This window comes from Rhincodon typus, chromosome 26 (assembly GCF_021869965.1).
Source record: "Rhincodon typus isolate 14 chromosome 26, sRhiTyp1.1, whole genome shotgun sequence".
In the NCBI taxonomy this organism is placed as follows: domain Eukaryota; kingdom Metazoa; phylum Chordata; class Chondrichthyes; order Orectolobiformes; family Rhincodontidae; genus Rhincodon; species Rhincodon typus.
The window spans coordinates 44,306,964-44,322,275 of NC_063357.1; the positions used below are offsets into that span (position 1 = coordinate 44,306,964).

Genomic DNA, 15,312 nt, shown 5'->3' on the forward strand with positions numbered 1-15,312 from the left:
TTTCAGAATACTCAGAATAAATGCATTCCTATTATAAATAAAAGTTCCAAAGGGAGAACACAATATCTGTAGTAACCTAAAAAATATTCAGGGGAGCATCAAACTTTTGGAAAATCATGTAATTGCATAAAGATAAGTAGCAGGTAAGATGACTGGTCAGAACACATAGAATGGCAGAGAATGACTAAAAGGTTGGTCAAGAGGAAGCAATTAAAACATGCAAGGAATCTACCAATATATGTAAAACAAGTAGCAAGAGTTTCTACACGTATCGAAAAATACAGCAAGTAAAATGAGCATTAGTGCTCCGGAGGGTGAAAATAGGGAGTCAACTGTAGATAAGAAAGAAATGGTGTGTATAATTAATAAATTTTTGGCTTCTGTCTTCACTATAGACTATACAAAAACATCCCAGTAATACCTACAAATCAGGAGGTTGAAGCAAAAGAGGAACTTGGCAACATTATAATCAGCAGGGAAGTAGTACTGAGCAAACTGATGAAGTTGTGGTTGATAAGTCTCCGGCTGCAGATGGACTTCATCCTAAGACATTAAAAGAAGTGGCTAAGGATGTGGTAGGTGCAGTGATGTTAACTTTCCATTTGATTCTGGAAAGATACCACTAGAAGAGATAGAAGCAAATATAACCCCTATACACAAGAAGGGGTGAAAGCAGAGCACAGGTAACTATAGCCAGTTCGCTTGAAGTCTGAGATAACAAGGTGTAGAGCTGGATGAACACAGCAGGCCAAGCAGCATCAGAGGAGCAGGAATGCTGACGTTTCGGGTCTGGACCCTTCTTCAGAAATGGGGGAGGGGAAGGGGATTCTGAAATAAACAGAGAGAGAAGGGGAGGCGGATGGAAGATGGATAAAGGAGCAGATAGGTGGAGAGGAGACAGACTGGTCAAAGAGGTGGGGATGGAGCCAGTAAAGGTGAGTGTAGGCGGGGAGTTAGGGTGGGGGTAGGTCAGTCCAGGGAAGATGGACAGGTCAAGGAGGCGGGATGAGGCTGGTAGGTAGGAGGTGGGGTGGGGCTTGAGGTGGGAGGAGTGGATAGTTGGGAGGAAGGACGGACAGGTTAGGGATGTGGTCGGGGGAGGGGAGATTTTGAAGCTTGTGAAGTCCACATTGATACCATTGGACTGCAGGGTTCCCAAGCGAAATATGACTGCTGTTACTGCAACCTTCAGGTGGCATCATTGTGGCCCTGGAGGAGGCCCAGGATGGACATGTCGTCCAAGGAGTGGGAGGGAGAGCTGAAGTGGTTCTTGACTGGGAGGTGCAGTCGTTTGTTGCGAACCGAGCGTAGGTGTTCCACAAAGCGGTCTCCAAGCCTCTGCTTGGTTTCCCCGATGTAGGGGAGGCCACATCGGGAACAGCGGATACAGTATACCACAGGTATGCTGTTATCAGGAAAACTCAAATTTTTTTTTTGACAAGGAAATCCTATTTAAGCAATTTATTGGAATTTTTTGAAAGAGTAACATGCACTGTGGATAAAGCGGAGCCCACTGATGTACTGCACATGGATTTCCACGAGACATTTGGCAAGGTTCAACATAAAAAGTTATTGTGTAAAGTGACAGCTTGAGGTGTAGGAGGGGTAACATACCAGTGTGGATACAAGACTAGCTGCCTGGCAGAAAACAGAGTATGCTGAAATGAAACTTTTTCAAATTGGAAATATGTGACAACTAGGATCCTGCAGGTATATGTGCTGGTTCCTCAACATTTTATATTTTATATCAATGACTTGGATAATGGGATTGAAGGCATGATGGTTAAATTTGCAAATGAAATAAAGTTAGGAAGGAAAGTATGTTGTAAAGGTGATATAACAAATTGCATACCGATATAAATAGATTAATCGAATGGGTAAAAATCTGGCAGATGGAACATAATGTGGGAAATTGTGAATTTATTCATGCTAGGAACAGTTTGTGGGACCATGAGCAGCAATTTGTAAAATACAATCCATGGTGTGCCACATACATTGGGAATTTCCTTCAGCTACTGATGGGATGGTTCTCCTCATTAACTACCTGTGGAAAATTGGCAGAATCCTGTCAGCCAAATCAATGGCGTAACCCCAGGGGAGATATGTGGTGATGACATCAGTCCAACGTATTCACCAGTCAGACTGGTCAGTCATGTCTAAGGAAACTAGACTCACACAAAAACGGGATTTAGGAGTGGGAAATTCATGAAGCTCAGCACTTCCGATTTACCTACTAAAATCACTCCACAGAGGCGCGCATCCCATTACCAAGTCATGTGGAAAGTCCTTGACACTGATCCAGCTCCCTCAGAGTGAACAGGATTCCTGACACTCCTGTTCTTATCTGTAAGCCAGGGATCCCTGACTGGACCAGATTAACAGCCCCAAGCAGAGAATTCATATTCTATGAGGTTCACCTGGCTGACCTTGTTGCAATCACTACACCCACGAGGACTCATGCATGAAAGGAAATTACAAGAGTGCCAGTGCTGTCCACAGTGCCCTGTTATTGTCCGAGTGAGTGCAGTTCATCAATCTCTCACTCCTGCTCCTTGAACCTGTCTGTCTCACTAAGACATTGCCTGCATTCTCTGTCATGCTGCGTTGCACTCTGAAATTAGTTATTAATTTGTTTTTATTAATGCTTCCATATGTGGAAGCTTTGGCTCAGAAACCTTCAGCGTGTGGTTCAAACTTATAAAGTTAGCCTATGAAAATCAGCAAGGATGGAGAATGCAGGCAGAGCCATTAACGGCTGTTAATGTCTCATTTTCCGATGACTCATTGTTGTGTAAAATATAGCTGAGTATTTCCTTTTAACTGATGGGAAAACTGCTATTGTCTGACCATCTGCATCATATTCATCAATCACTTAGAGAGATCAGCAATGAAAGCAATTCATTTTTTTCATGGAACGTGGGTGTCACTGGAGAGACCAGTTTTGTTGCCCTTGAACAGAATGGCTGATAAGAGTTCACCTCATTGTTGCTGGTACGGAGTCACATGTAGGTCAGACAAGGATAGCAGATTTCCTTCTCTTCCATCCAACAGGAAATCACATAAATTTGACTTTGGGATTATCTCTTAAATTCACAATTCTGAATACTCTCGTGGGTAGCCAAAACCAAAACATCTCAGTGCTCTTTGACCTACATACAATCCCAGTTCAGCAACACTTCAAATTCAAACTTCTCCTCCCAGTGTTCAATTCCTACATTGGCCTCAAACCTCCACATTGTTGTCACATCATCCAGCCCAACAACCTTCCAAATGCTTTTCTACCAAAGCTGATCTTTTACATATTACTGATTTGAATTGCTCCACATTTATTGGCCCAGGCTATCTATGCCTGAAGCTTATAAATTCCCTTCTGATATTGTTTCTGTGAAGTGCAAAGACAGTGTACCATGTTAAAGATACCACTTTAATGCAAATTATTATTAAGAAATAATGATCTGACCAAATAATGCAGCTTTGTGCAATACAGCTGAAGTTCATTATGTTCCCATTCCAAAAAACAACAGAATCCAACATATCTTTAGTGCCTTTAATGTGGTTAAATGACCCAAAGAGCTTCAGGGAAGCATTATAAAACAAAATATGTCTCTGAGGCAAGTAATGGGATATTATGTTAGATGACGAAATATTTGGTCATGAGGTATGCTTTAAATATTGTCTTAAGAAAGAAAGAGAAATTGAGAGGCAGACAGATGTAGGGTGGGGATTTCAGAGTGGTGGGGCTGAGGCTGTTGAAGGCATGGTCACCAATGGTGGAGTGTTTAAAATCAGAGATGCTCAAGAGAACCAGAATTACAGGAGCTCAGATATCCTGGAGAGTCTTGGATTTGGATGATTTTGCAGAGAGAGAGAGGAGTGGAAGGGCTTGAACAGTTTATGGAGATATGGAATGGTGGAGGTTAAGAGGTTGTGAGGGGAGAGAGAGCACAAATAACCTGTGACCTACATAAAAAGATTCAAAGTCCACTTATTACATACTTGCAATATTTTCTTTTCAAAATGGCAGGCGGTGATGTAATCGCAGTGTCACTGGGCCAAGCTAATTCTCTAATGTCATGGGTTCAAATCCCACCATGACCATTGGTGCAATTTAAATTCAATTAACAAATCTGGAATTTAGGAGAAGCAATGGCCTGGTGGCATTATCACTGGACTATTAATCCAAAAACACAACTAACGTTCCAAATACCTGAGTTCAAATCTCACCATGGCAGATAGTACAATTCGAATTCCATAAAAAGAAATATGTACTACTGATGATCATGAAACCATTGCCAATTGTAAGGAAAAGCCCATCTGGTTCACTTATGTCCTTCAGGGAAGGTAATCTGCCATCCTCATCTGGCCACATGTGAGGGGCTACTGCCAAAATTGGGAGAGCTGTCTCACAGACTAGATAAGCAACAGCCTGGCATTGTCTTACTCACGGAATCATACCTTACAGGCAATGTCCCACACACAGTGATCACCATCCCTGGATATGTCCTGTCCCACCAGCAGGACAGACCCAGCAGGGGTGGCAAGAGAGAGTTCCCCTGGGAGTCCTTAACATTAACTCCAGACCTCATGATGTCTCATGGCTTCAGATTAAACATGAGCAAGGAAACCTTCTGCTGATTTTGTCTTATCTCAACTGATGTATCTGTACTCCTCCATGTTGAACAACACTTGGAGGAAGCACAGAGGATGGCAAGGGCACAAAATGTACTCTGGGTGGGGGCTTTCAATGTCCACCAGCAAGAGTGGCTCAGCAGCTGTACTACTGATCGAGTTGGTCTGGTCCTAAAGGATATACTGTTCGACTGGGTCTACGGCACGTGGTGAGGGACGTGACGAGGGGAAAACTTACTTGACCTCATCCTCACCAATCTGCCTGCCACAGATGCATCTGTCATGATAGTATAGGTAAGAGTGAAAAATGTATAGTCCTCGTGGAGACATTCTCAGTGAGAATACCCTTCATCATATTGTGTGGCACCATCACCACGCTAAATGGGACAGACTTTGTACAGATTGAGCAACTCAAGACTGGGAATCCATGGGGAACCATGGGCCATCAATAGCAGCAAAATTATACTCAACACAACCTGCAACCTTATGACCTAGCATATCCCCTACTCCACCATTGCCATCAAGGCAGGTGACCAACCATGGTTCAATGGAGAATGCAGGAGGGCACGGCAGGAGCAGCACCAGGTAGACCTAAAAATAAGGTGTCAACCTGGTGAAACGATGAAGCAGAAGTATTTGCTTTCCAAATAAGATGAGTAACCGAGTGATGAAGTTAAGCGAACCCACAAGCAGTGGATCAGATCGAAGTTCTGTAGTCTTGCCACATCCAGTCATGAATGGTGGTAGATAATTAAACAGCTCAAAGGAGGAAGGGCTCCACAAATAGTCCAGAGCATTAGCGCAAAAGATAATGTTCATCACCGTCTTCGGCCAGAAGTTCCAAGTGGATGATCCATCTTGGCCTTCTCCAAAGGTTCCTCATCACAGATGCCGGTTTTCAGCCAACTTGACATAGGATATTTACTTAGTGATGATGAAAGGTGGGAAATTGCCTAGTTATGATTGCAGGACAGAAGGCCACAAGAGTGTTGCAAACAGGTAAAAGGCAAGTTCAGCACTAATATCACTAAATATTTCAAAACAGAGTGGCTGACATCTAGAATGGTTATTGGGGATATTAACATTGTAGGGAAATTGAGGGATTCATCAACACTGTTGTCAAGAGATACGTTGGGCGTTCCTGTTATTGAGGATAAGGATATTTGTGGAGCCTGCTTCATCTGTTAGTTGTTTAATTGCCCTCCATCATTAATGGCTGGATTCTTTATTCTTTCATGGGATGTGAACTTCATTGGCTATGCCAACATTTATTTCCCATCCCTAATTGCCCAGAGGGCAGTTAAGAGTCAACCACATTGCTTTCATTGACATTGAAATCCCCGACCCAGAGTACACTCTGCACCTAGTGCTTCCTCCAAGTGTTGTTCAACATGGAAGAACAGTGATTCATCACATGGGGGAGGATGGTACGTGGTAAATAGCAGGAGGTTTCCTTGCCAATATCTGATATCATACTTTGAGACATCATGGGGTCTGGAGTCAAAGATGAGGGCGCTTAGAGCAACTCCCTACTGACTGTATGCCACTGTGACACCACCTCTGCTGGGTCTGTCCTGTCAGTGGGACAGGGCATATCTAGGAATGGTGATGGTGTTGTCTGGGGCATTGTCTTTAAGTTATGATATGACTGTGTCAGGCCATTCTTGAGTAGTCTGTGAGACGGCCCTCCCTGTTTTGGCACTAGCTCCCAGGTGTTAAGCTGGAGGACTATCCAGGGGCGACATAGCAGTTTATGCTGTTGTTTCTGATTTAGCTGTTACTCATTACAATGCTATCATGCCCATGCTGTAGAGTGTGGACAGGGCCCTATCTGGTGGCCAATAGTTCCTTCCTATTGAACTGTTTCACTAATGATAATTTCATTGGCAGAAAATATACATAAATAAAAAAAAACACAGCGCTTTGGAGAAAGAATGGGTGAGTAGGGCAATTGGATTGCTCTTTGTAAGAACAGGTGTCAGCTAGACGGACTGAATGGCCTCCTCTGTATTGTGCTAGACAATACATATTTACATAAATAGAATGTTCACACCATAACTTTGTGAATTTAAACTAATGTCATTTCAGTTCAACTGTGAAGGTTCCAAAACACATAATGAGTAACAGGCAGATAAAAAATTCGCTCAAAAAACTTTCCAAAACAATATTTCATGACTCAAGACTGTTACCATAGTATCAAATTGTTTATACATTGTTAACTGCAGTGGCTAAAACTGACATGAAAAGTTTAGGCACAAAATAATCTGATCATTGTGATAAAATAGCAACCACATCAGAAGGCACAGCTTTGGAGATTTAAGGCAAAAGTGCAATCAGGCTGTTGGAATGGAAATGAAGCATTTGACACTCACGGTATTCGATGCCCAAGATGATATCTCTAAAGTAAAAATGTGCTTGTTCCTCCGAGAATAGGTTATCTGTCGGTACCTCCATCACAGGCCTAAACAGTCAAGAGACATCAGATAGAATGGGAAAGTTAGGTCAGCAATAACAGCAAGTGCTAGAAAACAGCTGGGTTAATAATAATTCCAGACTTACCCTTTACTCATGAGTTCAAATACTGAAACATAATAAGAAAATGTATAAATCAATACAGAAATTCGACGCATGTAGCAATGTAATTTGGATTAACAAAGGAACAAACTTAAGATATTAATAATTTTAACTTTAACTTCTATATCATTTAATCTATTCCACTTCCACAGTTATTTCAATTTTCCCTTTAGGAGTTTAAACACTTCCCTCATCTTTTTTCTTGTTTTCGCCTGCCTCCCACCAAATTTGAATGTGCAGGCAAATTATAAAACCTTTAGGTTTTTACTGGCTAAACATCAGCTCCACATCCTGTTGTGCTGTGATATTGCAAATAAAAATGTTATGAATTAAACACATACGCAAGTCACAAACGCATAGACAAGATTTGAACAACACAACCAGATATCAAGTGGATTAACAAGTTTTGAACATATAAACAGGTAACACTTTAGGAGCACAAAAAACAGAAGCAGGAGGAGGGGGTTCAGACTTTCAAACATGCTTTAACTTTCAACAAGATCAAGGTTGATCTTGTACCTCAACACCATTTTTACATAAATTTTTAATATCCCTTGATTTCTTTAATATCTATAAGCATATCTATCCCTGTCATTCAATGACTGCACCTCCACAGCACCCTGGGATAGAGAATTCCAGAGAGTCACTACTCTCCGTGTGAAGACATTCCTCTTCATCTCAGTCCTAAATGGCCTACCTCTCATTCTGCGATTGTGTCACCTTGTTCAAGACCCCAGAGCCAGGGAAAACAGCCTTCCTGTACCTGCCCTATCAAACCCTCTAAGAATTTGGTATGCCTCAATGAGATCATCTCTCATTCTTCTAAACTCTAAAGAGTATTGGTCTGGTCATTTCTATCTCTCCTCATAGGAAATTCCTGCAATCCTAGGGATCAGTCTGGAGATCTTTTGTTGTACTTTCTTAATGGTAGATATATGCTTCCTTAGGTAAGGGAACCAAAACTATTCCTGATACTCCCAGTGTAGACTTACCAAGGCTCAATGCAAGTGGAGCAAGCGTTCTTTTTCTCTTGTACTCAAATGCTTTTGCAAAAAACGTCATTTGTCTTCAAAATTCCTGGTCTAAAGCACATTACGGTCATTCTTTCCCTGAGGTTCATTTACAATTATGTTACTAATTATCCCATTATCATTGCACAATACTAGATCTAAAATAGCCTGTTCTCTAGTTGATTTCTTAACATACTGTTCTAGAAAAACATCTCATATACATTCAAGGAATTCATCCTTCATTGCATTGCTGCAAATTAAATTTACCGGTCTATATGCAGTTCGAAGTCTCCTGTGATTATTATACACCAGTAGAAACATAGAAAATAACAGCAGTAGGCCTTTTGGTCCTCTAAGCCTGCTTCACCATTCATTATGAGCATTTGTAATCACGCAATTCAATAGTTTGTTCCTGCATTTCCCCATATCCTTAGCCCCAAGTGCTTTATCCAACACCTTCTTGAAATTACACAATGTTTTGGCATTGATTGCTTTTTATGGTAACAAATTCCACAGGTTCACAATTTCTGGGTGCAGCAATTTCTCCTTATCTCAGTTTTAAATGATTTACTCCATAACCTTGGACTGTGACCTCCCACTCCCAGTTCAGACTCCCCTGCCTTTAGGAACATCTACCTTGTCTAGTCCTGTTTGAATTTTATAGGTTTTCCCTTTCAATCTTCTGAGCTCCAGTGAATATAATCCCAACTAATTCAACCTCTCCTCATACATCAAACCCACCATCTGAGGAATCAGTCTGATAAACTTTCACTGTGCTTCCTCAATAGCAAGAGTATCTTCCCTCAGTTAAGGAGACCAAAACTGCACACAATATTCCTGATGTGATCTATAAAGGCCAACATTCCATTTGCCTTCTTTAGCACCTGCACAATAAGTTTTAGCAACTGGTGTAAGAGGACATTGCCCTCTCTCAATTTATAGCCATTCAAATAATAACCTGCCTTCTTGTTTTTACTATCAAAGTGGACAACCTCACATTCATCCACATTGTACTGCATCAGCTATGCATTTGCCCACCCACTCAGCGTATCCAAACCACACTAAAGCATCTCTGCATCCTCCTCACAGCTCACCCTCCCACCCAACTCTGTGTCATCTACAAATTTGGAGCTATTACGATTGGTTCCCTTATCTAAATAATTAGATTATATTGTGAACAGCTGGGGTCCTAACATTGATCCCTGTTGCACCCACTAGTCACTGCCTTCCATTCAGACTAAGACCCATTTATCCTACCTGAGGGTTTTTCTGATCTTCCACGAATATGGGTACAAAATAGTCGTTTAGTTTCTCTGACATTTCCTTATCCCCCAGTATAAACTGACCAGTCTTTACCTGTAACGGTTCACATTTGTCTTTGCTGATCTTTTCTTTTTTGCATATTTATAAAAGCTTTTATAATTCATTTTATGCTTCTTGCTAGGTTACTTTCAGATTCTATTTTCTCTTTTTGGTTCTCATTTAATGAGTTCCAAATTGCTTTCAAATGTTCAGGCTTATCACTTTTTTGATAACTTTTTAAATATCTTCCTTTGATCTAACACAATCATTAGCTTTTCTTGTTAGCTATTCCTGTTGGGTTTTGTGCCTCTAAAATAATCTAAATTTTTTGTAAAAAATGGATTAATTCTTTAAGTGCTAGCTATTGCCCGTCATACCTTTTAATAGTTTCCTAACCTACCACAACAAATTTGCCCCTCATAACTTCACAGTATCCTTTATTTTGATTTAAGCTCCTATTTTTAGATTGAATCTTCATGACTTTAAAACTTTAATATAAAATTTTATATTATATTCTGGTGCCACTTCCCAAGAGGCTCTGTTACAATTGTTATTAATTAGCCTTTCAAATTGCACAATACAAAATCCAAATTTCCTGTTCACTAGTTGGTTCCTCAACATACTGTTCTTTAAAAATCATTTAAAAACCAATGTATACATTCCAGGATTTTATCCTCCACACCATTAGTGCTAATTAGGTTTACTCCTGTCCGTGTACATTCTAGTTTCCTCTGATTTCTAATTTCCTGCTTGCTACCATGCCCTATTTTACCACGACCACTTGGTGGCCAAAAACAACACCTACCATGTTTGCTAATGCTTGCCATTTTCACTCCTTGGTCAATTGTCGATTGAAGATCCTTTCATTATTATACAGATCTCATCCTTTATTAATAGTGCTACTCCTTTCCTTTATCCCCCCTATCCTTCCTAAATGTTGAATACCCTTGAACATTCAATTCCCAGCTTGCTCATCTATAAAAATGATTAGATAATATCTGTTTACTTCCATTTATGCCATCAAAGCATCTACTTTGGCATAAATACTGTGCATTCAGATACAGTTCCTTTAATTCTATGTTTTTTACTGCTTTCACAACCTCTAGAACAATTTACTAGTGCACTTTTAAGTTTGGACACCCTGTCTCTTCCTGCCGCAGTCAGATGATTAATTCCCTTAAAGGTACCTTCTTTTCCTTTCTTATACTGTCTCTTTTAATTAACCTATTCAGAGACGTTTTTATACCCCCCTGGAGTAGGTGGGATTTGAACCCAAGTCTCCTGATCCAGAGGTAGGGGCATTGCTGCTTTACATAAGAACCTTTCTCACTCCAATTTTTTTTAATTTAATCTATTTTTCAACCAATTTGTTCAGGTATGTTATTACACACCTCTGGAGCAGGCAGGACTTGAACTCGGACCAACCGATCCATAGGTAGGGACACCACCTCCGTGCCACAAGAACCCTTCTCTCTTCAATTTATCACGTTACCCCTCACTTGAGCCCTTACCTTCACAATTTAGTTTAAAGTAATAAACATTTAAACAAATATTGAACACATTTAAAAGTATGGAACATGATAGTGAGCACAAAACACATTAAATATTAAGCATGTTTGCAAGTATTAAACAAATAACCATAATCAGCCCAGAAACAATTAGCAAGCCTGTTAACAAACTCATGTGACAATTTTAAAAAGGTTAATGCATTTGTTTAAACTATCAGACAGGAGAACCTGGTGCATACAGGTTCATTCTCTCACTCAGTAAGGAGCTCAATATTTATTAAAGGGCTTATTACCTGTTTATTACTTCAAAATATCACAAAATGTAGGTTGGATCCTAGCACATATAGTTCTATACATTGCTGTCAGTTCTAACCACCTAGAATTTCCTCACTGAGCCTTTAAGTGAATACAATAACTTTGCGAAAGATTGCTAGAGCGATGAAAATTTATAACATTACTGGTATTTAGGAAATTGGATTATAAAGTAGACTAAGTAGGTTTTCATGAAAGTAAGCTTGTGGCGAATATACAAACTGTTTGTAAAAAAATCCTATAGGTACGTGAAGAGAAAAAGACTAAAGAAGACAAATGTAGATCCCTTAGAATCAGAAACAGAGAAAATATAATGGGGAACAAAGTGATGGCAGATCAATTAAATACAAAGTTTGGCTCTGTCTTCACAAAGGAGGATATAAATAACATTCCAAAAATGTCAGAGAATGCAGGGCACGGTGAGAGGGGAGAAGTGAAGGAAATCAGTATTAGCAGGGAAATGGTGTTATGGAAATTGACGGGATATAAGGCTGATAGGCCTGCTGGGCCCGATGATCTACATCCTAGATTATTTAACAAAGTAGCCCTAGAAATAGGAGATGCATTGGTGGTCATCTTTTAAGATTCTATAGACTCTGGAACAGTTCCTATGGATTGGAAGGTAGCTTATGTGACCCCGTTATTTTAAAAAGGTGGTACAGAGAAAATGGAATTATCAACCAGCTAGCTTGACATCAGTGGTAGGGAAAATGCTACAGTTCATTACAAAAGATTTAATAGCAGAGCATTTGAAAAACGGTGACAGGGTTGGAGACAGCATGGATTTAGGGAAGGAAACTCATGCTTAACAAATCTACTGGAATCTTTTGAGGATATAACTATTTGAGTGAGTTGATACATGGAGTCAGTGGATGTGCTTTTCTTGAAACTTTCAGAAGTTTTCAATAAGGTATTATGTAAGAGATTAGTGTGTAAAATTAAAGCACATGGGATTGGGGGTACTGACATGGATAAAGAACTATCTGGCAGACAGGAAACAGAGACTAGGAATAAATGGGACTTCTCCCAAGTAACAGGCAGTGCCTACTGGTGTACCATGTGATCAGTGCTTAGTCTCAGCTACTCACAATATATATTAATGTTTTAGACAAGGGAATTAAATTTAATCTTTCCAAGTTTGCAGACAACACAAAGCTGGATGAAAGAGTGAGCTGTGAGGAGGATGTAGAGATGCTTCAGTGTAATTTGGACAAGTTGAATGAATGGGCAAATGCATGGCAGGTGCTGTATAATGTGGATAATTGTGACATTATCCACTTTGGTAGCAAAAACAGGAAGGCAGATTATTATCTGAATGGGGAAAGGGGGAGGTGCAACAAGATATAAATGTTCTTGTACACCAAACTCTTAAAGTTAGCTTGCAGGTGCAGCAAGTGGCGAAAAAGGCAAATGGTATGTTGGCCATCGTAGCAATATGATTTGAGTACAGGAGAAGAGATGTTTTGCTGAGACCACACCTGGATTAATGTGTACTCCTTATCTTTGCTCTCCTTATCTGAGGAAGGATGTTCTGGTTATGGAGGGAGTAGAATGAAGATTTATCAGACTGATTTCTGGGATGGCAAAACTGATGTTTGAAAAAAGACTGGATCAGTTTGTACAATAGTCATTGAAATTTAGAAGAATGAGGAAGAAATCTCATACAAATCTACTAAGGTCTAACAGGACCAGACTGGGTAAATGTAAGAAGATGTTCCCAGTGACCAGGGAATCCCAAACCAAGGGTCACAATCTAAGGACATGGATATACCATGTAGACTGAGATGAAAAGAAATTTCTTCACCCAGGGAAGGATGAATCTGTGGAATTTTCTGCTACAAAATGCGGTTGAGGCCAAAATATTGAATGTTTTCAAGCAGGAGTTAGATTAGTTCTGAGGGCTAAAAGAGTCAAAGGATGTGGGGAGAAAGCAGGAAGAGAGTACTGTGTTGGACAGTCAACCGTGTTTGTAATGAATGGCAGTGCAGGCTCAAAAGGCTAAATAGCCTAACCCTGTACCTACTTTCTGCATTTGTTTTTGGTTTTTAATTCTGTGAAGGTAGCTTCTTTTTAAGGGTCAGAATTCACTTTTTTGGCACTGAGTCAAAATAGCATTTCCAAGAAATCATATGTATTAATTTAAATGATTAGATGAACTATCTGGTGAAACTACTGATGAAGTGTTTACTGAGTTGAGCTTTTATGAGTTATGCCAAGAGAGGTCAGTGGCAAGTCAGTTCAGAAGGTCGATCCGTACCAGCAAAAGGCTAGATTCATTCTGGCAGTCTCCAGACTATCAGAACTGGAAAGAAGTCTCATGCTGTTTTAGCAGTCCATGCTGACAGGGCTGGAAAACCCTTGAGCTTTTCTTAAAATTTAAAAAGAAAAAAAACAAATCAGTGAGTTAGCCTGTGGCTGCGTATCTTGGGGAGAGACAGTGATAGAGAGAATTACATCCGGCGAATATACAAAAGGTCACAGAAAGGAAACAATTGTCAATTGAGTGAAGAATTAAAGAGTGAAGATAGGATAGACACTTCACGGAGGTGGAATATCAGTAAGGGATATTGCTGAGAAATAGCACTTTCTTCTTGCTAATTATAATAAGATCTTTCCAAATTGGCTTTTAAGAAATAGCTTTGTCTTTTCTTTTTTGTGTAATAATCTTATGTTCATTTGTTAAAAGTACACTGGCAACCTTTTGCAAGGTTGAACTCGAACTATCGGCAAAATAACAGAAATGACTACTGAGGTATAGGAGCTGAAACTACAGCTACGGAGACAGCGCCGTAGTGGTAATGTCACTGGACTACTAATCTATAAACTCAGCCTAGTGCACTGGGAAGTTAAAATCCCACCACTGCAGCTGGCAGAATTTAAACTCAATTAATAAATCTGGAAATAAATTAATTTTAGCGGTAGCCAAAACAAAGGAAATCATCGGCAGAATCCGAGAGGGAATCATAGAAAGAAACCATGGTAAAATGAGATACATGTAAGTCATGATGATATAACTGATAACATGACCCTAACATCAGTAACAGCGAAGATGTCAGTCCGGAATAAGCAGAGATTTTTTCTTCATCTTTAGCCACTGGTGAAGTCCCAGAAGACCGGAGGGTGGCCAATGTTGTTCTATTGTTTAAAAAATGTAGCAGAGACAAGCCAGGGAACTACAGGCCAGTGAGCCTAACATCAGCAATAGGCAAGTTTTTGGAGAAGATACTGAGACACAGGATCAACCAACGTTTGGATAGTCAAGGTCTGATTAGGGATAATCAGCATGGATTTCTTGAAAGAGAAGTCATATCTGACAAAACATCTAGAGTTTTCGAAGAGGTAACCAAGAGGATAGATGAGGGTAGGGCAGTGGATGTTGTCTATATGGACTTTAGTAAGGCCTTTGACAAGGTCCCGCACGGCAGGATAGTAATGAAGGTTAGGTTGCATGGGATCCAGGGAGAGCTAGTTAATTGGATTCAAAATTGGCTCGATGGTAGTAAGCAGAGGGTGATGGTTGAAGGTTGTTTTTTGGACTGGAGACCTGTAACTAGTGGCGTGCCACAGGGATCGGTGATGAGACTTTTGTTATTTGTTATCTACATAAATGATCCAGATGTGAATGTACAAGGCATGATTAGTAAGCTTGCAGATGATACAAAATTAGGAGGTATCACTGATAGCGAGAAAGGTTATCAAAAATTACAGAGGGATCTTGATCAGATGGGAAAGTGGGCTGCGGATTAGCAAATGCAATTCAATACATATAAGTGCGAGGTGTTGCACTTTGGAAAGTCAAACCAAGGTAAGACTTATACAGTAAGTGGTAAGGTCCTGAGGAGTGTTGTGGAACAAAGGGACCTAGGAGTACAAGCACAGATGTTCATTGAAAGTGGCGTCACAGGTAGACAGGGTAGCCAAGAATGTACAAAAAAAATTGCTGGAGAGGTTCAGCAGGTCTGGCAGCATCTGTGAAG

At 40.2% G+C, this 15,312-nt stretch overlaps 1 protein-coding gene across 5 annotated transcripts in view; it reads right to left on the reverse strand.

Annotated features, from left to right (window-relative positions):
- Positions 1-15,312, reverse strand: part of camkk1a (calcium/calmodulin-dependent protein kinase kinase 1, alpha a) — a 145,561-nt gene that overhangs the window by 48,563 nt on the left and 81,686 nt on the right. For all 5 annotated transcript variants that reach the window (XM_048612776.1, XM_048612773.1, XM_048612774.1 and 2 more), the window contains 2 exons: positions 7,189-7,210; positions 7,002-7,090 (listed from right to left, as the gene is read on the reverse strand). In XM_048612776.1, the coding sequence (XP_048468733.1) occupies positions 7,002-7,090; positions 7,189-7,210 (111 nt within the window). The remainder of the gene's footprint in view (positions 1-7,001; positions 7,091-7,188; positions 7,211-15,312) is intronic.